This window comes from Rosa chinensis, chromosome 5 (genome assembly GCF_002994745.2).
Source record: "Rosa chinensis cultivar Old Blush chromosome 5, RchiOBHm-V2, whole genome shotgun sequence".
NCBI classification, from domain to species: Eukaryota; Viridiplantae; Streptophyta; class Magnoliopsida; order Rosales; family Rosaceae; genus Rosa; species Rosa chinensis.
In genome coordinates, this window is record NC_037092.1 from 20,483,268 (window position 1) to 20,510,120 (window position 26,853).

The window sequence follows — 26,853 nt, forward strand, 5'->3', positions numbered from 1 at the left end:
CATTTTCCTTGAAACGTTTAGAAGTTTATTCTCTTTCTTGTTCTTACATAGACAACATAGTAACTACATTGCTTCATCAATTCAAGGGGAAAGGCCGCAAGGATTCTATGTTAAACAAGGCAGATATATGTCAGACCAAAAAAAAAAAACAAGGCATATATATAAGGATCTGGATCCTCTCCTTGGCAAGTAAATATCCCTGTTTGTCTTTGGTTTTAAACGTAGACCGTCCATTCAATATCTAATAGTCATAAATATGACACATCAGCAACCCCAAAAAAAAAAAACCATAAAAACTCATTTAATGTCTCTTTTCAAGGCCAAACGCCGTTACGAACTTAACGGTCATAAGAATAGATTGAAGGCTCCTAAGTGGAAAAAGAAAAGGTACAGCAATAAATATTCTTCCACTATAATAGGGAAACCCAATGAAGGCTTTTGCTAGGATCAATGTGCTTGCCTGGAGGTGGTGATCAGGTGGCTACGCTAGGGTCGGACTTGTATATCTATGTTGGTAGTACTTTGGTTAATATGTATTTTAAATTCGGGGTAATGGAGGACGCACATGAAATGTTGGATGGATTGCCTTTGAAAGATGTGGTGCTTTGGAGTACAATGATCAATTGGTTTTCCGAGATTGGGCAGTTGAGGAGGCTTTGCTGGTCACTAGGGTCTTGAACATTTTCTCAGTGACAGGCAGTGCATATTAAGGTCTCTCAATTTCAAACGCGTTGATTGACATGTATTGGAAATGTAGCGTTGCTGGAGAAGATGCGTTGGAAATTTCTTGGATGTCTTTTGTCATGTGCACCCTTGTCAATATAAAATTTGACGGATATGGCGGTAAGGGTCACATTGCAAATCTGCAACACTGAAGGTCACTATATCCTTTCTAGTTCCAACTACAAAAGCGAGGGACTGGTAAGGGGACAAATAAGCTCTTCAATTATATTTCAGTTTCCTTCAATCATGCAGTGACAAATTAACTATCCTAATATGATGTGCTTTGCAACTCTTTTGCTGTTCTTTCCTGCTCATCATTGCAGCAATGCTTGCCACAGCAGAAGCCAGCACAAGTACATTTCAGTCCATCAAAGACGGCGAGACCATAGTTTCAACCGATGGAACCTTTGAGCTCGGATTCTTCACTCCTGCAGGCGCTTCTGGTAATCGATACGTAGGCATATGGTACAAGAAGATATCGGTAACAACGGTTGTGTGGGTTGCCAACAGAAAAAACACCCCTCACTGATTCATCAGGTATTTCAAAGTCACTAACCCTGGAATTCTTTTCCTTGTCAACCAGAACAAGACCACAGTTTGGTCCTCCAACACATCAACAACTGCACCGAATGCAGTGGCACAGCTTTTGGATTCAGGAAACCTTGTTGTGAAAGGTGGCAGTGACAAAGTTGATCCAGAGAATGAGAAGTACTTGTGGCAGAGTTTGACTACCCTGGTGATACATTGCTAGCAGGTATGAAGCTTGGTAGGAACACAGTTACAGGCTTCAATCGTGGAGAAGTCCCTCTGATCCTTCTCAAGGCAACTTCACATTTCAACATGGTCCCAGAGGATATGCAGAACAAGTTCTGAGGGCGGGTTCGGACATAAGATTTCGGACTGGACCATGGAATGGAATCCGATTCAGTGGAACGCCTCATTTAGGTCCAAACCATGTTTACACATATCAGCTAGTGTTTGATGATCGTGATCATGAAGAATACTATAGCTATAAGCTTCTCAACAGCTCAGTTCTTTCCAGGCTGGTGTTAACTCAAGATGGGCTGCTGCAGCGCTACACATGGATTGATAGAACCCAAAGTTGGTTCCTTTACTTAACAGCACAGATGGATAACTGTGACAATTATGCACTTTGTGGTGCATATGGTGCTTGCAATATCGGGAACTCCCCAGTATATGACTGCTTGAAAGGTTTTGTGCCAAAATTTCCGAAAGATTGGGACACAATGGATTGGTCAAATGGGTGTGTGAGAAAGACTCCACTAGATTGCAATGGCAAAAATTTTCTGATGTACTCTGAGGTCAAATTTCCAAACACAGAACAATCCTGGTTTAACAAAAGTATGAGCCTCAAGGAATGCGAGATGGAGTGCACCAGAAACTGTTCCTGCACAGCTTATTCCAATTTGTATATTAGCGAAGGAGGAACTGGGTGCTTGATGTGGTTTGGCGATCTGATTGATATGAGAAATCTCACTGAAAATGGACAAGATATTTACATAAGGATGGCAGCATCAGAACAAGGTATGGAATCATATTCAACCCAAAAAGTCAGTGCTTACTACAATTCTTTACAGAATTAGAAGTCTCAGTGAGTATCATTGTTCATTGTTAGATATCATGGATTCATGGTTTAGTCACATTACATGGTTTCTTCTTTAGTCTCCTGAATTTTTTGCTTTAATATCCTGAAGACTATACAAAGATCAATGGTAAACCTACTAATTTCAATGTGAAGAAAAGGAGGATCATATTAATCTGTATCGTGCCATGCCATCTACTGGACTGCTGATCCTGGGCCTAGCCTTCCGTCTTCTATACATTTGCGAGAAGAAACGTCGAAAAGATGGTAAGTTGTTTGTATTACTCATGTCATACAGAGCTATTTTCCTAGCTAGGAAGTTCAGATATTCATAAGGAATTATTCATTTTGTTGATCGCTTATACTTTTACTTGAATTTATGTTAGTTATAAGCTCAATAAGCTCACCTGAGAATCTAAGATGCTGAAGCATTTGCAGGAAAACTGAGACAAAGCAAGAAGGAAAATCTGGAATTACCATTGTTTGACTTGGCTACTATTGTCTATGCAAACTGTAACTTTTCAAATGACAATAAGCTTGGAGAAGGTGGTTTCGGATGTGTCTTTAAGGTATTGTCAGATAATTTTCTGTAAAAATATGTTGACAGTTTTCAAGTTACATGGTACTATATGCAGTTTGAATATGGACCGATGAATACATGTACAGATCGGACTACAGTGTGTGTACTTTTGTCATAATTAAGCGGACTGTTGGATTTCAGGGTATGTTGAGAAATGGGCAAGAAATAGCTGTCAAAAGGCTCTCAAAACATTCTACACAAGGAGTAGATGAGTTCAAGAATGAGGTTACACATATTGCTAAACTACAGCACAGGAATCTAGTGAAGCTCCTTGGATGCTGCATTCAAGCAGACGAAATGATGCTCATCTATGACTGCATGCCTAATAAAAGCTTGGACTTCTTTATTTTTGGTTCGTTCAACCACTCAGAAACCTTCAAGTTTAGTTTCATTAGTCCATTTGGCTGAGTTTCTAATCAGCTAATGATTCCATTATGATTCCATTTGGCATGTTTATGTTGCAGATGAAAGAAAAAGCATGCTACTAGATTGGCCTAAGCGCTTTGGCATCATCAATGGTATTGCTCGGGGGCTCCTCTATCTTCATCAAGATTCTAGATTGAGAATAATTCATAGAGATCTCAAAGCAGGCACTATTTTATTACACAATGAATTCAACCCCAAGATCTTAGACTTTGGTCTAGCAAGAAGTTTTGGAGGAAATGAAACTGTAGCAGAAACAGTGAGAGTGGTTGGAACCTATGGTTATATGTCCCCAGAATATGCAAGTGACAGGCTCTACTCTACCAAATCCGACATCTTTAGCTTTGGTGTTTCGGTGTTGGAGATAATAAGTGGGAAGAGAAACAGAGGATTCTCTCATCCAGACCACGACCTCAACCTTCTTGGACATGTGAGTTTCAGCTGCAAAGCTTAAGATTTATTTTTCTTTATTTTCTGCTTCTGTTGCTAAAAGTAAGTGCTTCTTCCTTTCAGGCATGGAATCTATACACAGAAGGCAGGTGCATAGAACTGCTTGATACATCAGTAGGGGACTCCACTAATCCATCCGAGGAAGTTCTTCGATCGATTCATGTGGGTCTTTTATGTGTGCAAAAAGATCCAAAAGATAGGCCAAGCATGTCAGATGTTGTTCTGATGTTGAGTGGTGAAGGTGCATTGCCTCAACCTGAAAAACCTGGGTTTTATTGTATAAGTAGTGATAGGTCTGAAAACCAAGTCGATCCCTTATCTAGAGCATGCTCGGCTAATGAAGTTAGTTTTACGCTACTTGAGGCTAGATGAATGATAGTTCATTTTGGTGATCATATCATCTTGGTTGATCTGTATAGGGGGTATCAATGTAGGTTCCTTTGAATTCTCAGTTAGCTTTTAGGTCGGTCAGTCATATTGGATTTATTATTTTGATCTGAACATAATAATTCGTACGTACATTGTATCTTTGTGGAAAATGAAAATGCATATGGCTCTTGATTTGAGAACTTTCCGAGTGAACTTTTTCCAAGTTTCCCTTGGAGGGTTGCTCTCAATCTCTGAGAGATAAATCTTCTATCCATGAATATGGATATATTGAGTTGGAATTGCAGGGGAATCTGTAATACGACTACCACTAGAGCTTTGAGGGATTTGATCACTCAAAATCAGCCTCAAATAGTCTTTCTTTGTGAGACAAAAATCAGTGCGCTAAGGGATTTCAAAGCGCTGCATAAGGAATTACGTTTTGCGCACTCTAAGGAAGTGCTGAGTGTTGGGCAGGCTGGAGGTCTGGCACTTTTCTGGTCAGAAGATGTTGATCTACACGTCCGTACCTTTTCTGCGCATCATATCGACGCAGAAGTTAGGGCAGGACCTGGTGAACCGTGGTGGAGACTAACAGGTTTCTACGGTTATGCACGCACCGGTGAACGTGGGGAGTCTTGGCAACTCCTACGTGATTTGGCTGATTTAGACTCCCTTCCATGGATAATAATCGGCGATTTCAATGAGATATTGAATAATAGTGAGAGGTTGGGAGGGCCTTTGCGGTCGGAAAGGAAAATGAGAGGCTTCCGTGAAGCTTTGGGTTATGGAGACCTAGTTGATCTAGGGTTTCAAGGCGCGAAGATGACATGGTGGAATGCAGAAACCCAATTACGTTTGGACAGAGCGGTTGGGACTTCTACATGGAGTGATATTTTTGGATACTCAAGGGTACGACATTTACCGCCCAGTGATTCAGATCACATTCCCATTCTATTGCAAGCAAGCTGCGTTCCTTTGCCAAAGCGTCCAAAGCGACATCGATTTAAATTTGAGTCCTTTTGGTTGCAGCATCAAGGTTGTGATCCCCTTGTGTTGGCTAATTGGAAGGCTGAAGATAGAGGTGCTCCTATGTTCATGTTAACCCGAAAAATTATTAATAGAAGATGTGCGCTAGAAACCTGGCAACGTGATACTTTCAGGCTGCGTCAAATTCAGATGGTGGAGATTCGAGGCAGGTTAGAAGTTCTCATGAATGAACCAATGTCTGTGATGGTGTATGATGAGAAGAAAACTTTGATGACTACCTTGCAAGAACTTTTGTCGCAAGAAGAGGCTTTTTGGAAACAAAGAGCAAAAGTAACATGGTTGCAGGAGGGTGACAGAAACTCTGGTTTCTTTCATCGGAAGGCAACTAACCGTAAGCAAAAAAATAATTTGCTGGGGTTGTTTGATCATGAAGGGCACTGGCGTGATGATGATGACGGTATGGAGAATGTTGTAACTTCATATTTTTCTAAAATGTTTACTGCTACTGATTTGGATATTGAGGCAGTTACTCTAACTTTGGAGGCGATTCAGCGTTGTGTGATTGGTGAAATGAATCAGAAGCTATGTGCCCCTTATTCAGAGGATGAGGTCCGGTGTGCTTTATTTCAGATGTACCCTACGAAGTTTCCTGGTCCGGATGGTATGCCTCCATTATTCTTTCAGCACTATTGGGAGGATATAGGAAAAGATGTTACAGAGGCAGTACAAAGTTTTACTGGTTCCTTGTTAAAACAGATTAATTTTACTCATATTTGTCTGATCCCTAAAGTGCAAAATCCTGAAAACATGGCAGATCTTCGTCCCATTGGTCTTTGTAATGTGATTTATAAGTTATGCTCTAAAGTGATTGCAAACAGGCTGAAGGTGTTTCTTCCATCTCTTATCTCTCCTTTTCAAAGTGCATTTGTGCCAGGGAGACTCATTACAGATAATATCCTTGTGGCGAATGAAGTAGCTCATTTTGTCCATAATAAAAGGGAAGGGCAGGATGGTTATATTTCTTTGAAATTGGATTTGAGCAAGACTTATGATCGAATGGAATGGACTTTTTTGCGCAAAGTTTTGGAGCTGTTTGGGTTTGCTTCTGCATGGATAGAGGTGGTTATGCAGTGTGTTTGTTCTGTGAGATATTCTTTTTTGGTTAGAGGTAAACCAAGAGGGTTGGTCATCCCAACTAGAGGATTGAGACAGGGTGATCCCTTGTCACCCTATCTTTTTCTCTTAGGGGCCGAAGGGTTCTCTGCGTTGCTACAGAAAAAACAGCGTTTGGGATTATTACCTGGTATTGCTATTTGTTCAGGGGCTCTTTCGGTTAACCATCTGTTATTTGCCGACGATAGCATGCTCTATGCTCAAGCTACACCGGAGGCTTGTTTTCAGATCAAAGATGTTATATAGACGTATGGAAGAGCTTCAGGCCAGGTGGTAAACTTTCATAAAAGTTCTGTTGTTTTTAGTAAGAATGTCACTGATTATGGGCAGATTAGAGTGGCTAATATGTTGGGAGTAGAAGTGGTGGACTCTCATGAGCGTTATCTAGGCCTCCCAACTTATGTGGGGCGGAAGAAGACAGCCACTTTTCTATATATTAAGGAGCGGTTAGCTGAAAAACTAAAACATTGGCAAGGCAAGATGTTGAGTGGTGCAGGGAAGGATATTTTGATTAGAGTTGTGGCTCAAGCTCTACCAAATTATGCTATGAGTGTTTTTCAATTAACCAAAAATTTTTGTGAAGATCTTGAGCAGATGTGTGCTCGTTTTTGGTGGGGAAGTACAGAGGATAAGTGGAAAATACATTGGAAAAAATGGGATGATTTATGTCATGCCAAGGAAGTTGGAGGTCTGGGTTTTAGAAGTTTATCTGAGTTTAATTCTTCGATGTTGGCTAAGCAAGCTTGGAGGGTTGCTTCTAACCCGGAGTCTCTTGTGGCACAATTGTACAAAGCTAGGTATTATCCTAATGGTTCATTTTGGAAAGCAGAAGAACATGCTTCTCCTTCTTACGCTTGGAGGAGTATTTTTGCTACTAGAAATTTGTTGCATGAAGGAGCTCACTGGCAGATTGGGAATGGGAATAATGTTCTCATATGGTCAGACTCTTGGATTCCTAGTACTGTCAATCACAGGCCACAATTGTTGGGATCGGGGCAGGATGATTTGGCTAAAGTAAGTGAGTTGATCATCCCTCCTAATGTATGGGATGAGCACAAAATTCGTACCACTTTTGTATGTGCAGATGCAGAAGCTATTTTGGCAATTCCCTTGAGTTCTAGGTATCCGGATGACAAATTAACTTGGCATTTGGAGAAGAAAGGTATGTTTACTGTCAAATCTGCATATCGTCATGCCTTCTCTAAAAATGCATCTTCTCTTTCTCCTTCTGTTGTGAGTAATCAAAGAGTTTGGAAGAAAATTTGGCATGCCAAAATTCCTAGCTCGGCCAAGGTTAATGCATGGAAGATTTGTCATAACATTTTACCTACCTTAGACAGATTGGCGTCTAAGAATGTGCTACTAGAATCTCATAATTGTATTTTTTGCAACGAAGTGGAGACAATTATTCATCTATCCAGAGATTGTGTTTTCACTAGAGAAGTATTGAATACCAATTCACAGATTGCTAGTAATTGTCTTAGTGGGGATTCTGATCACTTGGATGCTATTAGTTGGTTGAATCTTTGTTCTGGGAAACTATCACAGACAGTGTTTGATCAGTTGTTGTTTTTTCTTTGGGGAATTTGGAAAGAAAGGAATGATAGATTGTGGGAAAATAAAATCACTTCAGCTTGTGATATCGCTCTCATGGCATCTATCAGACTGAGTAATTTCATTTTTCACAATACGAAGCCACAAAGTTCTCATGGGGCTAGAAAAATTTTGAAGTGGAAATGTCCTCCTCTAGGTTGGTTGAAGGTGAATATTGATGGAGCTTACAATCCTGTGTCTGGCAAGGCCGCTATTGGATTCTTGATTAGAGATTCTCAGGGGATGTTTTTGGGAGCAGTTGGGAAGATGGTGACTCATGTTCAATCTGCTGAACATGTTGAACTCATTGCTTGTAGGGAGGCAGTAGATTATGTGTTAGAACATGGGCTTTTTCCTATATTGTTGGAGACTGATTGTTTGGTGTTGAAACAACAATTGTGTCAAGAGGAGCTACAGAATTCTTCGTATCTTGGAAGGTTATATGAGGATCTCAGACTAGATTTAGATGCAGGGCATCAAGTTCAGATTGTTCATGCTAGAAGGGAGGCTAATACCGCTGCACATATGCTGGCAGCGTTTGCTGCTGAGTCTGACCAAGTGTTCTTTTGGTCTACTACTCCATCATTTATTCAAGATGTAATTGATTCTGAAAAATGTACACCTTAATATTTTTATCAGTTATCAATAAAGTCTAACACCATTCAACTCAAAAAAAAAAAAAAAAAGTTTCCCTTGGGTTAGAATTGTTTTAGGTGTTGAAAATGGTTAATGTGGGGGTGCATAATTCTGGAATGAATGAGAAATAATGGGTTTCTAATTAAGAAATGGGTCTAAGGCAAAGCAGACCTATTTAAGAAATTTCTTTAAGGACGAATTCATTCAGAGTAAATTTGGGTAAGGCGGAATCCCCTCGAGGACAAATCTACTCGGAATGAATTTGAGTAAGGCGGAATTGGGTTATAGACTTCTAGTTAAGAAATGGGCCTAGAGAGAGGTAGGCAGGTAGCCCTACCTATTTGAGAGATTCCTCGAGATGAAATTCTCTTGAGGCATATCTGAGTAAAGTGGAATCGGATTCTAGTCAAAAAATGGAAGGCGGCACGACCTTAGATAGGTCATTCCTCGGGTAGATCTATATAAGGTAGAATCAGGTATTCAGGTTTTGTGTGGCATATTAGTCCTCTATCTCTATCTGCTTGACTGCAAATGTATTTAAAGGTGGTAATAGTATGTCATTGTATTTGTTTTATAAAGTTTTTTTAAGTTGGTAATTTCTCGAGGGATTAAGTTGATATTTGATATAAGCATAATATGAGCACAGAGCATAAAAAGATTCCCAAGAATTAATTTTTGTATTCAACTTATTTGTGTATTGTGAAAAACCGCCAATATTCACTTAGCTGATGATGATGTGATTCTAAAAACTTGAGTTTGAAAAGGTTTGTAAATGTCAAATTAACAAACTGTCTTGTCTGTTTAAATTTCAGAACACTATAAAACTTTCAAGTGTACAAATATCACGATAAATTTGTTCAATTTGCTTTTAGTTGTTTTTTTTTTTTTTTTTTTTGAGGGAAACATAATCAGGTTCCATTAAATTAACGACGTCTCTCCGTCAAGCTAGAAGGATTCGAAAATCCTTCATAATACATCGCAAAACTAAAAAATGAGAAAATAAAAACCCTACACCTATCCAACCCTAAATCAGAGCAACCGACTTGACAAGTAATGACTCCTAAGCCCTGCTGGTGTACTTCATCACTCATCAGTCAGCATACAGCTACGACCAAAGACTGAACAAAGTAAGAGCACTTATTCAAAACAAAAAACATAAAAACAAACTAGGCTTTTAGTTTCTTACTTGATTATTGAACACAAGCAAATATAAATGGCTAAGTTCTCAAATAAATCTAATCTATAAATGGCTGCATGAGTTCTAAAATAAATTAGAACATTATGAAATTTTGTTAAGCAGTAAAAAACTGCACATGGATGATGGATTAGTAATGAAGTTTTGGTGTGTCCTGGAAAGAGGAAATTAGGACTCGTTGTGAAAGATAACATTTAATCGTATTTGTTTTCCGGGAAAAGTAACAGGTTAAAACAGTAATTTTCATTTTAAGCCAAATCATAAATAATACTGCTTAAAATGAAAATTACTAATGAATTTGAAGCCTCAACAACACGGCTTTGGAGCCAAATCATAGAGAATCAGTTTAGTTACTCAAACTCATAATCGAAGGCCAAGTAATTCCTGGCAAAGACCAAGTAGTAATCAGTAACTAAGGAAGTTTCGGAGTGTCATATTGCTACCTAGCTTGGCTAGAATACAATCCTTACGTATGAATGCACTCATATCATCTTTACAGTCATGTTAACCATAAAGAACACCCTCCATTTTTTTAAGTTGGTGAAGGCTAACTGGAAGGAGGAAATAGGGTCTTTAGTCAACATGGTGGCCTGAATTGCTTTATTTTTGAATAATTGAAAGATATTTCGCTGGTAAGTGCTGGGAAATTTTTTCTTTCTGCTTTTTACCTCTTTATGTTGTAGAGAATTGGAAAAATTGTATTGTATTGTATTGTATTCATCTCACCATGATGTTTATATAGGGTTACATCATGTATACAAAAAGCAATACATAATAGCTATACTAATCAATCGCACATTACCAGTATGTCAATCGCATATATTATAAGTCTGTTAATCGCATACATTAAGCAATACCTATTGTATTAATAGTCATTATCATTCACAACACTCCCCCTTGGATATTCCATGCAATAGTGTTGCCTCTGCTATGCGCTTCTAAGTTGCCTCGTCAAAAACCTTGCCAAGTAATAACCCTGTGGGAAAAAACAACCTTGGTCGAAGGAGAAAAAGAGCACAACGCGCGTGAATGTGGAGTAGTCGACATCCTTCAACACTCCCCCTTGTGCCGCTCAAACTCGGTGATGACGGTTTGATCGTTGCCTCACTAAAAACCTTGCAAGGTAACAAAAATCCTGTGGGATAAAAATAACCCTGGTCGAAGGGTAAAAAGAGCACAACACATCCTTCACTCTTCGAGATCAAACATGTAGACATCATACCTCCCCTTGATGTCAAGGTCTCCCCCTGATTTCTACAATTATGGGAGTTCGGATAATTTTCTTAATCCGATGCTCTTCACATGTTTCTCAAAGGTAAATTTAGGTAACGACTTTGTAAACAAGTCCGCTACATTATCCTCTGAATGGATTTGATTCACTTCAATATTTAGAAGTGTTTGTTGTTGCTGATTGTAAAAGAACTTAGGCGATATGTGCTTGGTGTTGTCGCCCTTGATGAAACCTAACTTCATTTGCTCAATACAAGCTGCATTATCTTTATAAATGCTTGTAGGTTCACTATGCCAAAAAGGCCTTCAAACGACAGAACTGTTCTGTCATCTGAACGAACAAAAATGTGTCGTCTAGTATGGTGTCGTCTCTTGGGAGCATCAGACGACATAAAAAAAATAAAAGTCTTGTGTTGTCTGATGAGTTTTGCATTTTGGGAACATTTTGATCTGTATCTTTAAAAGCATTCAAACAACAGTTTTGTATTGTCTGATAAACAAAACAACCACAGTATTTTTTAAATGCTATTGTGTGAAGCATATTTGCAAGATTTATTTGTGTGGTCTGAATGCCCTTAAATAAGAAATATGAAGACTCGTATGTAGTGTCTTCTCTCATACAACAACAATTAAAGGTTGTGCTAATTTACTTTAAACAACAATTATATGTAGTCGTAAAGAGTAACAGAGGACAATTAAGTGTCGTTCTAGGGTAGGTTTGTATGACATTTAAGTGTTGTGTGAAAGGTTTTGAAATTATACATATGTGATGTTGGGAAATGGTTTAGACAATAGATATCATATTCTTTCTGTTATGTCAGTCTCATTACGACGACAATTTATTGTCGTTTGAGATTATTTAGACGATAAATATTTGTGGTCTGAATATAAAAAGGACTACTAATGTTTTATATTGTCTGTAATCACGTCCAATCACACTTATTTGTTGTTGTTATACACTTTAGCCAATACTTTCATCTAACTTATGTTGTTGTTTTGCCTTTCAGACTACAATTTTCTGTTGTTCCATTGTCAAAAAGACAATAGACTTCTTATTGATTTTTGTGTTGTGTCTGTGCAGCTGCAACCACACGTTTTGGTGTGCTTTTGTTGTAGCTTGCAGTTAGTGACGACATATTTTAGTAGTCCCCTATACAATTGGTATGCATGCATTCTGGAAAATAAAACTGCCAATTCATGAAACCATAAAATCCACATCCAAAATTATTCATTGCAATTTTCATTAATCCACCATTGTCTCATGTACACAGATTAATCATGAGCATTAGTTCAGAATGGCCCAAATCTACTAATCTGGGCAGCCAACAAAATATATGCACACAGTATTGCAAGCTAATAAACCAGAAGCACTACACAATCTGAGCAACCAACTAAACAACACAGCAAAATAGCTAGCAGTACTGTAAGTCAAAGTCTGGCCTATATATCAACTATGCATGTCCAAAAGCTGATGCTACATATCTCCAACTACTAATTAACCTACACACTAGCTATCTTTACACTTAAGAACATACTTTGCCTACTCTGCCCGGACAACATCAACATTCTCCATTGTGTAGTGATTTGCTTTTCTTTCCCACTGCAAGGACAGAAGCTTAGTCATAGATCACAGTGGATTAATCTAATAAATCAATATTACAGTGTATTAGTTTAATCTTTTAGATTATGAGGATATCTTTTGGAGTAGTCTCATCCTTGGTTTCGCAAGCAGAGGTTTGGTTAATAAAGAGTATACAGATAACAGAATTCTAACTTTATTTGCACAAAGATTATGAGGATACTAAGTAGAAATTAATTAATAATGGCGTGTGAGGGAGATCCACATAAGCTGATAACTAGGGTATAACAAGCCTTACGGAAGATATTATCCAGGTACTGGTCTTTTCATACAATCAGACAAATCCACAAGATCAAACAAACTACAGGAAAAGACCATGCGAGTAATATTGATGATATGATACGTGATCAAATTTCCCTAATTTATCTAGCTATATTGGTTAAACCATTGACTGTTCTCATAATTATACTAGTGTTGTGAACCTAATGAGTTCTCAGAGTATAATTATATTCAAACTGATTATAGGGACTGGTTAGAAACAAAATGCACTAATTATAGGAAAAATATAAGGAACCAACAGACTAACAGAAGAACTACAATATCTCAGAGACCAACAATGAATACTCCCCAAAGACACAGCTAAAGAAGCCTTCACTTAGCACCTAGTTGCAGCAGGTATTTTCTCAACTGGCTAAGGGAGATAGAATGAGTCTTTTATTGATGGAAAATCTAGAAGAGCTGATGTAAATATATCTACGAGCATAAGAATGAGTCTTACAAAGAAGTCTTCTTCCTTAGTCAACCAAAGTATCTTGTTGAACCTTTCTACATATTCATCTATCTATGATGGTAATATGACTGTTATTTTCAGAACCTCAATAACAAGGTTAACCTAAGGAGTGTTCAGCAGTTATATACAACTATGCAACTAATTTCCCTTTCATTAACCATAACCTCTATGATCAACAAAATAAAGAGAAAACATGCAAAAGAAAAACAATGATCCCAAGGAACTAACTCATTTAACATTTGAAACTAAAATACTATAAACTAATATGATCCTTAGTGGTCTGAGTTCATTGCTATGAGTTATAGTCATCTCAAGTTCTCAAGAGCCCAATATATTTTCATTAATCAAGCAATGGATAAGCAATTGTTTAATAAAACTACAATGTCATACCTGAAAACACCAATAATAGGAAGTCCCTTCTGAATAGCTACACTTCTCTTCATCAGGAGTACTACTCAAGCACCATCACTTACCTGGCTAGCATTTCCTAGAATAAAAAATAAATGAGCTAAATTCACAATGGTTGATTCATATGCACTAAAGAAGGACAAAAGTCCTGATAAATGAAGATACTATCATGAGTAACAGGCTACTTGATACTTGAGTGATGAAATACCTGCAGTTGTTGTCCCATGTGATTTAAATGCAGGCTTCAATTTCGCCAAATCAATCATGTTTGCATTTGTCCGGATGCCATCATCCACATAAATTCTAACATGCCTCTCCCCTCTAGTTTTTGGGTCCACAATCTATGCAAACAAATAATCAACTACCGAAATGTAAACATGGGATGACTGTTCAGAGATTCAAAATATATGCAATGCATTGCTCGCTTTCTCCCTCTCAGTCTCCAACAATGAATATCAGAAACACTTTTATCCTTTTACAATTTTTGTGTGCTCCTAATAAACATTAAAATATTCAGGGATACTAACTTTTTGCAAAAGGCATTTCAAATTCCAAAGTCCATGAATTCAAGAGCTGGTTGCTTGAATTTTGGATTCATAGTTGAAGGGTTCACGGACTCAAAGATTTATAGAATAGTTATTTACAATATATAACTAATAGGATTGAATAAGAACTGCTTGCTTGAATTCCAGGATACTTATGTATTAGGGACTTTGGGACTGTTCTGGAGACTTTTTTGAAGGGATCACGATAGGGTGCATACTTTATTACGCAGCAAGTAACGAACATTAGTCTTACCATTCTTCTCACATCCCTAAGTTCTCAGAATGTTAGCCAAAAACAAGTTTTATCTCAGAAAACTTATATTGCCTACACTACACCAATTTCGGAATCAGACAACACACACTACTAGAAATCTATTCATAGACATCGCATGTTTTAAATCGGTCAGACTTGCCCACGATGTAAAAAAGTAATCTAACATCGTTTTACGAAAATACCGATTTAAATGTATATCATTAACATCAGTTCTTAAAATGACCGGTGTTAAAAGTTTTGTTTGAAAATTTGCGGGAACCTATTTTTGCAAAAAGCGCTAAGTCTTTAAGTGAAATGAGGAAGCGGGGACTAAAACTCAAAATTTTCACACTAAGAAAAAAAATTGCGCCCGACCCCAAAACTGAAACACAAACCCTAAGCTCCATCCTCAACCCAAACTCGAGCCCTCCTAAACTCGAGCTCCTCTTCCCCATCACAATCATCCCTCCTCCATTCTCAGGCAGAATCTGAAGCGCCGAGATCCAGACCTCGATCTAAAATTGAAGTAACAGCTCTGAATCCTGAGCTCGGCCTCGATCTGAGATTGGCAGAGTTGAAGAAATTAAAGAAGAATGGTTCTTTCTTCTCAAGCCCCACCGAAGTCGGGGTTGGAGCCCTAAACCCGAACACAGCAACCCAGCTACACTCAACTGCACCGTTTCTGACTCTCTCCATGACTCCGTGTCTCCGTCTCAGCCGTTTCTGACTCTCCGTCTCCGCCTCTCCGGTCTCCCATCTCCGGTCTCCCATCTCCGAGTCTCCGTCTCCGAGCTCCAGGTATCTCTCTCTCCCAGTCTCCCTCTCCGTCTTCTTCTACTCCTCTTCCTCTTCTTCTTCTCTTCTTATCTTCTTCTTCTTAATCTGATTGAATCATGAATCACCCATTTGAAATTGAAATTGAATGGTTACCTTGAGTTTGAACGTACTGTTGATTTTGTTATGCTTTTGAGATTGGAAAGTCTGGAGGTTGAAATGTTTTTCTTGGCGATTTGGTGATTGAGGATTTGGCAAGCATGGCGGAATTACATTGATATTGTTAGTGAGCTATATCGATCCTACTTGGACTGATGGTTTGATTGTGGTGAGTGGTCTCGCTAGTCCTTGTTGTTTTCGATGTTTCTCTGTATTAGTACAGTGGTGTAGTTACTTACTTTCTGTTTGGTTTTCTTGTCGGATTGTTTGTTTTGTATTGCTAGAAGAGCAAAGGTGGAGATGGTAGCTCGATTGGTAATGATTCAAAAAGATCAATGGGACCGGTTTTCAGCACTTCTGTTTATGAGGAGGGATCTGAAAATGATTTGTAAGCTTCTTCACTACTGCTAACTAGGGGAGGTTTGATATATTAGGAGTTCATTGTTATATCTACATGGTTTTTGATGCTTTAAGTTCTGCTGAAACTGTCATAATCATGTTCAGCATTTTTTGTATGCTTGAGTTAGCTTTTTTGTTGTTTAATTTATCAGCTCAGTTTGTGAACTAGAAGTGGAGATTACTTGTATCTTGGAATAGTGATTGTGGTGGTCTTGTGTCTTGTCTGTGAACACTATAAGTTGCACAATTGGAAGGCTGATAGAGTACTTGGTACTAATTATGTGAAGTTTTATACACGATCTGATCTTGCTCTTTGTGTATAAAAAAAGATTCACGTACAATGTAAATTTGAACTTGCTATGCTATGTCTAATGTGAATTTAGTTCAACTTCTATTGTTCATAATACTCCAACTCCTGAAGAGGTATATTCGACATTTGTTCTATCCTCCTTTTTGTTATGTCTAAAAATATGTGGAGGAGATGGACTACAGTCATTTCTGACTACTTTTGGAACTGCTACGGTTCTTATGGAAGACACTGGTGAAGAATTTGTTCATCTTGGGAGGAACATACCTTCACTGAGGTTGCAAGAATAGAGGCATGGAATCAGATTTCTTGCATTTTAAACATACAGTGTTCTCTAACTAGCTGAACAGGTATATGCTTAAATGAGTTTGATTCACTTAGTTCTATAGAATGGTTTGGTCTAATAATATACGTGTACGTTACAAATATGGGGACATTTGAAAACATATTAAATTCTTCTGTTTCTTTGTTAGCCAGACAAAACCTTGTCTGATGCAACTTATATGTTTAAAACATTTTCAGAAAATAATTATAAGCAGGAAGTCTTCGAGCAAGCAAGATTGGTAAATGAGAAGAAACTTGATTTGGGACCAAGTTTGTGGTACTCAGCAAGAGAAGATCAGCAAATACTGAACCCCTTTCATTCAAATCCAAACATCAGTAACTACAGTTGCACCGTGCATACTGTGCAGTAGACGACAGATATCTTCAAATAATTTCAGAAGGCTGAGGGATGACGAGTGCAGTTTATGTGAATTTGTGCCTCTTTTGGGGAACATGGTGTCCGTTGAATCAGTGCAGTTATGTTTTGTCATGAAAACCAAAGAGGTATATAGGCGTTGAGTTTCAAGATACAGTTATCATGAATTTTAATCTTTAATTCGAGAGTCCAAGATTGATTGTCTTATTTAATTCAGGCCATAGGTAACAATATCTTATTGTATTTGGTATGTGTTCATATTGTTGCAGTACTCCAGAAGGATTAATGATATATTGTGAAGATCAAGTAAGGTTTCTCAAGGGGTGTGCACTAAGAGATGTGCGTAGACAGACCTGAATCATCATCTATTAGCTGCCTAGCTTGTCGAAGAGGAAGGTTGGGGAGCCCAATAAGGAGGAAAATGTAACTCTTGGACCCGTGGTGGAGAGAACTTTTTTGGCGTTGATACTCATATTTATGCATCCACTCTTTGAGTGATCCCTTCATTTTGGTGATGGACTTGCAAATGCTACCAAGCATGCTTGCAGCACAGTATGTATCTACATGGTGCAAGATGCTTGCATATATAGCTCAGGGCTGCTAGTCCAGGTGCTGAATCAGCAATGCGAGCACTTGATCTTGCTAACATGCCCAATTTCCACCAACTGTAGCCACTGAAAGCTTGGCGGGCACTCTGGGACATATATAGAAGGTTGAGATTTCTCAAATGTGAGGTTTCAGATGTTGCTCTCATTTCTCGTACATTTGGGTTTGGTTGGAGGTGAAACCAATTCTGTCTCAAAGTTGCAAAGACAGGCAAGGCCCAGACTGGTCCAAGATTTCTCACATCCCAAACATCAAAATTGATCGCAAAATTGTACAAAAAGATGGAGTCTGGATTTGATCGCCCATCTGATTTCTTGGGTACGTACCAATCATTTTCTTTCTTCTTTTATCTGTTAATTTCCAATTATCAAAATTGATCCACTGCATGCAGAATTTGATTATTAAGTCTCTCTTTTGACTGTCCAAAGATGATGATGATCTAACTCTAGCTTGAGATCAAACCAGAGCAGTCCCTTGGACAAGCCAACCAAGGCAACTGCGTTGAGTCTCTAGCTTTAGGAAGGCCTAAATGAAAAGGAAAATAACAAAACCTGAAGAAGCTTACAACTTTAGTTTTGCAGTAGTAAAAAGATTCACCAATTTAGTCCATAATGTAAATTTGCCCTTGCTCTGCTCTAATTTAAATTTAGTAAACAATGTATTTCATTTTAACAAAGCCTGACATTTCTGATCTTTGCTGCTCTTGTAGTCTCAGCCTCTACTTTCCAATGCTAATTAATAATATTTATTTACGTTTGTTTTTATGTTCTGTTTTCTCTATTCAAAACTCAATGGATTGATAGATCTTAAATTGATGCTCTCACCCAATCTATATCTCCTAGTCTCAGTTTCTACTCATTACTAAGTTAGGAAGGCACCTTCAAAATTTAGCCTTAGAACTCATTTTGCATTGGGTAAGGCCAATGATCAAACAAACTGTATATCAAGGCCAGGACTAAAATTGATAGCTGAGTAAGTTATCATCACTTAGTATATGAAATTTAGTTACATGAATTGAATTGCAAAACGGCTAATCTTCTCACTACACTTCAATCAATTATGAATGACTAATACATATTCTTGCTAAACTTATTATATTAGGCACAGAAGAAATTGATTGCAATGAAACAGTGGAACTGCAGAAATGATCCAAAAGTCTCATTTGAGTTCTCGTTCAACACTTTCGTGTCATGCTGACCTCGGTATAGTATGGCAGATTGAAGACTTTGTGCAACTCCGTTTAATGTGTTTGGGAATTTCATATTCTCACCCAGTCATATCACCCTCCAGGATATCATCACTCCTCTTCTTTTTTATACCGCAGCTCCTTAAAAGGTAAATTAGTTTGTTTCAACATGTAATTTTGCAGTTGAACTAAATCTTTTTCTATGTTAGATTTGATATCTGATTTTCTTATCTCAGCGGCTCCAGATTTTCAAGGAATATTGGAAAGGTGGAAGCCTGGAATCTCATTGGATGTGACCTCTTTGCTGTAGGCCAAATTGAGGTCTCTTTCTTGTCACTCAGTTCATTATGTTTAGGATTTGACATCTTTAATTAAGAAACTTCGACTCAATTCGTCAATCACTTCTATTGTTCGTAATACTCCAGCTTCTGGAGAGGTATATTTGACATTTATTTAGTCCTCCTTTTGGAGTTATATATATATATGCATGCTAAGTACTTTAGTGGTATTCTGTCTACAACGAGTGGTCTGAGTAGTTGCTATGTGCTTGAATGAGTTTGCTTCACTTAATTTTATATAACGGCTAGGTCCACTTAGCTAAATTTTCTGCTAAGTTTAGGGGGAATGTGAAAGAATGCTAAATCTCTATTATGTGAAGTTTTATACACGATCTGATCTTGCTCTTTGTGTATAATTTTATGTGAAGTTTCACTATCTAGTGTTTGTTATTTATATCATCACTATTTATTATCTTGTTACGTATTTTGGCAGAGAAAGGGGTGCCTAACTTCTGGCTCTATGCATTGCAAAACAATGACTATATAGACGAGGAGGTGGGTGTTGGTGCATACTGTTTCTCGTTTATAATGTTTACATGGTTGTAACTTATGTATAAAATCCTTCTTTGTTTTCTCTCGTATCTTCCCAATTAGATTACTTATCGTGATGAGCGAGGGGTGGACAAGGAGGGGTGAGGCATCATGCATCTTAATTGGAGTGGAAATTTTTAGTATTTTCTGTGTAGATTTAGAACTGTTTTAGTATTATCGAGACTATCTTTGCATAATACTGATTTGAATATTGATGTGCATTTGCATTTGCATTTGGTTCTCTTGGGTTTTGTGCAGATTAGCTTGGTAGAAATGCCAGAGCGTAGCAAGAAAAAGTTGATGGCTTTGACCACTAATGTGATGAGAGATGATAGTGATAAGGTAAAGTGGTCATGCTTATTCTCACTTGGTATTCCGATGTGAATTATGTGTATTGAGATTCACTGCCTTTTTAGTACCTTTTAAGGTTAGTCATGTCAGTCTTTCTTTTTGTTGAGTTTAGTAAATACCAGAAATCACTGTCATTAGGTTTATGTTGCACTGTGAAACTGACTTTGTCATTCTCTTGCAGGGCCTTGGGTTACAGTAAGTTATGAAATATTTGGTTGCCAAATATGAAGAGCTAGGGTGTGAAGTGAAATAGATGGGCAAGCCTGATAAGGTGATCTAGTCACATTGGTCTGGTTACCGCTGTTAACTTCACTTCATGTGAACCTTTAGCTTAATACATATTTCTCTTGCACTTGACTACTAAGATGAATTTTGAGCAAGGCTACTTTTTGCTTTGAAGCAAACTTTGGTGTAGAAATTTTGTAGATTGTTGCTCATATGTTTCTAGGCTATCCTTTGTAGGTTTTGGGGTTTTCTTTTGTGACATATGTTCAATCATGAATTTAGAAAGAAAATTAATGGAAAGCCCCAATTTTTGGATGATTATGAAATGCATTTCTTTTCCTAGCAGCAGTTAGATGCAAACTTAGCTCATCACACTTGTCAAAATGAAGTGAAGGATATAAAAGCATAACAAAACAGTAATGCCAAGGAAAACGAAGTCACTTGAGAGATTAGAAATCAGTATCAAAATGAAAATCGATGTCTTATGATTATTAATATATCGAGTTGTGTTCGCAGAATCGATATACTCAAAACTAGTGCACATCGATTTTACAAAACAAAAGCGATGTCTACAATGAAACAACACATCGGTTCTAGAAAAAGCAAGCGATGTACATAAAACCATTGAACATCGTTTTGCTTAAATGAAAACGATGTGCTGTGTTAAATGAAACATCAGTCCTTAAAAAAATACCGATGACGCCTAAAGATACAGACATCATTCTTAAGAAAATAATGTGTCAATCTACATGTAAAAATGCCCACGAATAAACAATACTCATGGCAACTGATGTCTACAAGTGTACTGGACATCGCTTCTGGAATAGAAATCGATGCAAATGTTCACATAGGTATTGTTCGACATATACTTTATTAAGCATAAAATGTGAAAATATGAAGAATTAGACATACCTAACATACAAAAATATGATGATTATAACGATTATACATCAATTTGTTTTTTAGAATCGATGTTGGTTGTTGTCTGGGACATCGGTTGAAAACGCGCTTATACTGATGTCTATACTTTTCTCTATACCCACTAAGACATCGGTCGAAAATTAGTTTAACATCGGTCCAGAACCGATGTCTATGAACAAAATTCTAGTAGTGACATATCAGACGACAGCAAACATTTTAACTGTCGTCTGATTTAATCAGACGACAGCAAGAAATATTATGTCGTCTGAGTTTTTGAATCAGACAATAGTTGTTACATTGCTGTTGTGCAATTGTAATTCAGACAATGGTTATTTTTTTGATGTTGTCTGAATCAATCAATTCAGACAACAGTACATTGGTATTGTCCAAGATTGATTAACACAATGGTTGAGAAAAGATGTTGTCTGATTGTTTTAATCAGACAACAGTTATTACTTCTCTGTTGTGCAATTACTGTTAACACAATGGTTGAAATAGATGTCGTCTGATTATTAATTCAGACAATGGCTGAAATAGATATCGTCTGATTGTTAATTCACACAACAGTTTTTAGTTGTCTGTTGTTCCATTCTCCATCAGACGATGTACTTGAATTGATGTTATCTGAGTTTTAGGATTCAATATATATATGCTGGCGCCCTTCTTAATTGACTTTAACACTTGGCCAAATTTTCAATTTTTCACTTCCCACCATTCGACCAAAACCCGAGCTCGTGCTTCCCTCTCTCAAAATCACTCTTCATCTCCCCGAGCAGCCATCTATCTCTCCCACTCTCCCTGTCAGCTTTCTCTCTCTTCCACTCAACAAAACTACCTCTCTCTTCTCACAGCGCCCATCTTTCTCCTTTGCCTTTACAAAAATCAGAGAAAGTGGGAAGAAGAAAACATATAGCGCCATATAGACGATGATTGAGAAATCGAAACCCAAATTTCTCTTACTCTTTCTCTCCGCCCCCTTCTGCAAAACCCTAGCTTTCTCTCGCCGCCGCCCCATCAATTTATGTTTCAGATGAAAGGGTCAATACAGAAGCCCACCGAACTGGTTGAAGATCTCTATTCCCGATGTAAGCAAATCTCCAAACCCTAGATTTCTGATGTGGGTTTTGTAATTTGGGGGTTTTTAATTAGGAGACCTAGAATTTTATATCGAAGACGGAAAACGTTTTGGAGATGGAGTCATGCCTGGGTCTTCAACTAGGAGGAAACTCTCAATATTTGAAGCTTGAAATTTGCCATATTGCTTCTCTTTGTGAGAAATTGGGTAAAGACCCTTTCCTTGCTTTCGTTTCTGGCTGTATAAATCAGAAGGCCAGATACTGACACCCTTTCTCCCTCCATTGTATTTCGCAGTGACTTTGGAAAGAGTAGAGCTTTATGCATCGAATAGCCATTCAATTCAAAGATCGACATTTTGCAGGTGAGGCCAAAATCTGTTTTACCACCCATCCATCCGTCTGTTTCAGTTTTGGTAGTTGAGAGCGTAATGAGAGATAGAAAGAGAGAGATATAGATGAGAGCAGCCCCAGTTGAAAGCTGAAGAATCTCTTCTTTGAAATTTGATAGATTTATCTCCCAATTGTCCCATCGGTTTGACCGATTTTGAGTCCTTCATCTTACTCTGAAGAATTTGAAGAAGGATAATCACCCAGACACTCAGATCGTTTTAACTTCATATGACAAATCACTGTATCGATCGGAGTCTTTGAAATTATTCACAGTCCAAGTTCTGAGGTATTTTTTCTTCTTCTTTGCATTGCTGCCTTTTGTGGATGTATGTGATCTGCTTCAAAACCTAGCATAATTTCGATCTGAATTGGATCTTTATGCTGTAAATTTGGGATCTTTAAATGCCTACTTCGGCTTTGGATAGTTAGAGATTTGGGATCTGTTTTGTTGTTCATATATCTATCTGTCTGCATTTATGTACATTTGAGGACATTGAATATTTAGTGTGCATACATGTCTGTACTTATACAAGTATTTGGAATATGGATTCTCATTTTGTTTCTCAAGACTGAAATTTGCTTTCTATAATTTCAGGGAAACAGTGTGGAGAGTTAGAGTTTGAGGTGATATCTCACTCACCTCTGTAGTTTTATATGCTATTATATCTATAAATCTCTAGAGAACTAAGAGGTTAACTTTATATGGATTTTGCGGTCCAAACATCAAATTAGTAATAGTAATTGTCCTTGGCAGGGAGCGGAAAAGGAGGTTCATCCAACTATATAGTCCTGCTCTTTTGAATAGAAAATAATTAGATACGGGAAATTGGCACTCAGATTCTTGTTCGAACAAGTCAACCTTGTCTGTGTGTTTTGGTTCTTCAATAGTATATTGTCACGTTAAAGATACCATCTAGTTGCTTTCTAAATGTTCTGAGTTCTCTTCCATTTCATAAATTGTCTCCCTATAAAAAAGAATATGATTATGTTATCCATTTTAATGTGAAAATAGTTCCTGGTTCCTTCAGTGAGAATTCTCCTTCAAAGGAACATTTAGTTTCTGACTGGTTTGATTTTCCGTGGTGTCTAAAGTTTCATATAATAGGTTTTGTAGGCTTTGTTCAGGCTTATGCATTCGTTAATCACTTAGTGTATGAATTCTATCTATGTTTTATCTGTAGATGTTTCCTATGGAACTAATTATTTCCCTAATTTATATGCAGGATAACATCTTAAAAATTCGAAAAGTTTATGATGCTTTTCTAGCAGAGTTTCCTTTGTGTTATGGGTATTGGAAAAAGTATGCAGATCATGAGGCACATTTTGGTGTTATTGATAAAGTTGTGGAGGTTTATGAACGAGCAGTTCATGCTGTTACCTATTCAGTTGACATTTGGTTGCATTACTGCACATTTGCCACAACTACTTTTGGAGATCTAGAGACTATCAGAAGGTAATAACTATTCCTTATGCATTCTTGTTGTTAGTCATGTTGGGAGTTTATGATTGCATGGTTTTCTCTGTTGCAAAGAACTAGTATCCTTGTTTTCTAACCTCACTTCAGTATGATTGCAACAGTGGTTCCTCACATATATGACGGAAAGGTTTGGTGGGAATGCACTTTAGAAATGTTTTCTGATGTGCAATCCCTACGTTTTGAGGCTACTGTTCGGGTGTAGCTTTTTGTTTTGTCTTGTTCTTTTTCTCCCCTCCCTAAGGATCTAATTCTATATTTTGGCTTCCCTATACCCATTCTATCTCCCTTACCATGAAGACACACGTCTTAGTAATTTAGTGGTCAATGAATTCCGGCTCTATTTTAACTTTAACACTTTGAAGTGCATCATTATGCAAATTGCTGCTGGGAAGATCTCATCCAGTTAAGGGCTTAGATGGCCTCTAGCACTGCTCCATTTGACGGACATAGTATGGTTTATATCAGGAAGGTAAATGCAGCGTTTAGAAGTGTCATATGGTGTTAGAGTCAGTTCTGCGGTGTCTCCCTTTCATGGATGTGTTATCTCACCTGTATTAATACTTGTACCCATCTGATCTTTCTTTTTTTTTCCTTCAATTTTTCTCTTTTATGGCTTTCAGGCTTTTTGAGCAAGGATTGGCGTATGTTGGAACAGATTACTTGTCCTTTCCTCTTTGGGACAGGTACATTGATTATGAATTTATGCAGCAAGCATGGGGCCAGCTTGTTGTGATCTACTCACGAATATTAGAGAATTCGTACCAACAACTGGATCGATATTTAAACAGGTGATTACTCTTTGAATGTGTTGTTTCATTCAAAGGTTTTACAAATGTTTTGTTTGTATTCCTGATGCCAATGGTTTTAACAGTTTTAAGGAGTTAGCTGGAAGTCAGCCTCTCTCAGAATTGAGAACTGCTGAAGAAGCTGCTGCTGCTGCCACTTCAGAGGATGGTGTACAAGCAAACGGGGTCAGTTTGAAATCGGAAATTGAAGCAGAAAATATATCTACAGAACTATTTCATTTAGTGAAGTTCACAATGAAATCGTTGAGCTCAAGGTATCTTTCACTATTATTGTTTACTTGGTTGTATTGATTGAATGCCTCTATTGATTGAATGCTTTAATTGCCAGTAACTAAAATGATTGCTTGCTTAGGTTATTTCAGAAACTGCGTATAAGTATAGAGGTCAACAGTTCAAGCTTTCAAATAGCTTAAACTCCATAAATGAAATAACTTCTCTGAATAGATTGGAATCGTGCTACTACATTTGTTGAAATTATTGTTTACTTGTAAATGAAGAGGAGTAAATGGCCTTTCATGGGTGCAGAGTGTTGGATATGGTTGGACTTGATCTACTAATTAATGCAAAGTATCCTGATCATGAAATTATTAGGTGTACTGGAGTTGTTTATGGGATGGCATTTTAGCAAGTTCAGTTTGCAATTAGATTAGTACAAAAGTGGCTCTTGCACTTGGATATTTGACATTCTTATTTTGATGCCATTTTGGTTTATGATGTTGTCTTAGTTGCTAGAATGAGACCATATATAATATTGATTCCTTAACGCCTTGATCGACTAACTAAAAATTGACAGATAATTATAATCCTAAACTGTTATGGTTACTATGTCTATGTTTCTGTTGCCAGTGTGATATCAGCTTCCTAGACGTTACAAGTTTACAATTATAAGTAGTGCTGCCATTAAAGGTGTGTTTACTTTTGTATAGTGTATGGATTTGAAGAATTAATGATCTTTAAAGGTCGTGGCTTAGGCTCTGCATTTGGGAAAACATGGCCAATGTATCTTGGTTATTTTCTGTTATTTTCATGCAGCATCTATAATACTTGTTGCTGTTGGACCCTGATCTTAGTAACTAGTTATGAGACATGTCAAAATTGATAACATCATACTTGAAATTGGTTTTGTAGAAAAAGAAAAGAAAAGAAAAGAAAAAACTCTGTTGCAAATGATAGAAGAATTAATAGTTATTACTAATTAAAGGGTGTGGCTTATCTCTATGTTCCATTGATCTTTAGCCTTTGGCCCTGCAATTTGGAAAAGGTGGAAAGGTTATTTTAGATGTGTGATGTCCTGATGGCCCAGGAGGCAGTGTTCAAACTGAAGGTATTTTTACTAACTTGTTTTCATACTTTTGTATTGAATCTAAAAATGGAGAACTAACAACCTTAAAGCTTATGGCTTTCTCTATTATATCAGGAGCATTACATTAATCATCAAAAACACTTGGTTTCTGTGGCAAAATATAGCACATGACCAAAGAGTGTTACACCTTGAATGATAAGAACTGCCCTTACTGACATGTAAGATCATTTCCCTTCCATATCTATCAATTACTAGTAACAATGGAGGTACTAGCATTGAATTTCTATTTTTCACTTTTATGTGCCAACTTCTGGATCCTCTTTTGATCAAAGGCTCAAAGCATCTCTGGTTGTTATGCAATACTGCCAGCCTGCAACTGAAGGTATTTCCATTTTTGAAGTCATTTTGCATATAATCTGAAAGTGAAGATTCTTAATTTCCAGCTTCCAGGTCATTAGTTGCATATATTTACTTCTAATTATGGATGTAGGTTATGGAGAGCACCTGTGGATTCACTTACTCCTACAATAGTAGACATGCTTAGTGAAAAAGCTAAAGTAAATCAAAGCAGGTCCTGAGCCTTTGTTCTCTGTTAATTATATGCAGCATCTCAGCAAGGAAAATTTCTATTCTAGGACAACTTTAGCTGTTGTTGATGTAGCTTTTGCTGGCATCCTCATTATCACCACAAAGTGTTCTTCAAGACTTGGTTGGTTTCAACATTTCAGTAAATGTTGTTAGAGAACTAGTTCTGTTGATGTAATGAC

The 26,853-nt window shown here is 37.5% G+C and overlaps 2 protein-coding genes across 2 annotated transcripts; both read left to right on the top strand.

Moving 5' to 3' along the window:
- Nucleotides 1–16,997: 16,997 nt before the first annotated feature.
- Nucleotides 16,998–19,362, top strand: LOC112203255. The gene is made up of 5 exons (XM_040505759.1): nucleotides 16,998–17,004; nucleotides 17,146–17,215; nucleotides 18,699–18,817; nucleotides 18,905–18,989; nucleotides 19,288–19,362. Exons 2-5 carry the CDS (start codon nucleotides 17,162–17,164, stop codon nucleotides 19,360–19,362), a joined length of 333 nt encoding a protein of 110 aa, XP_040361693.1. The 5' UTR covers nucleotides 16,998–17,004; nucleotides 17,146–17,161.
- Nucleotides 19,363–24,388: 5,026 nt separating this feature from the next.
- On the top strand, nucleotides 24,389–26,849 carry LOC121049164 (pre-mRNA-processing factor 39-like). Its single transcript, XM_040505760.1, has 4 exons — nucleotides 24,389–24,765; nucleotides 24,849–25,037; nucleotides 26,577–26,643; nucleotides 26,748–26,849. The coding sequence occupies exons 1-4, from the start codon at nucleotides 24,587–24,589 to the stop codon at nucleotides 26,847–26,849; spliced, it is 537 nt and encodes a 178-aa protein (XP_040361694.1). The 5' UTR covers nucleotides 24,389–24,586.
- The last annotated feature ends 4 nt before the right edge of the window (nucleotides 26,850–26,853 follow it).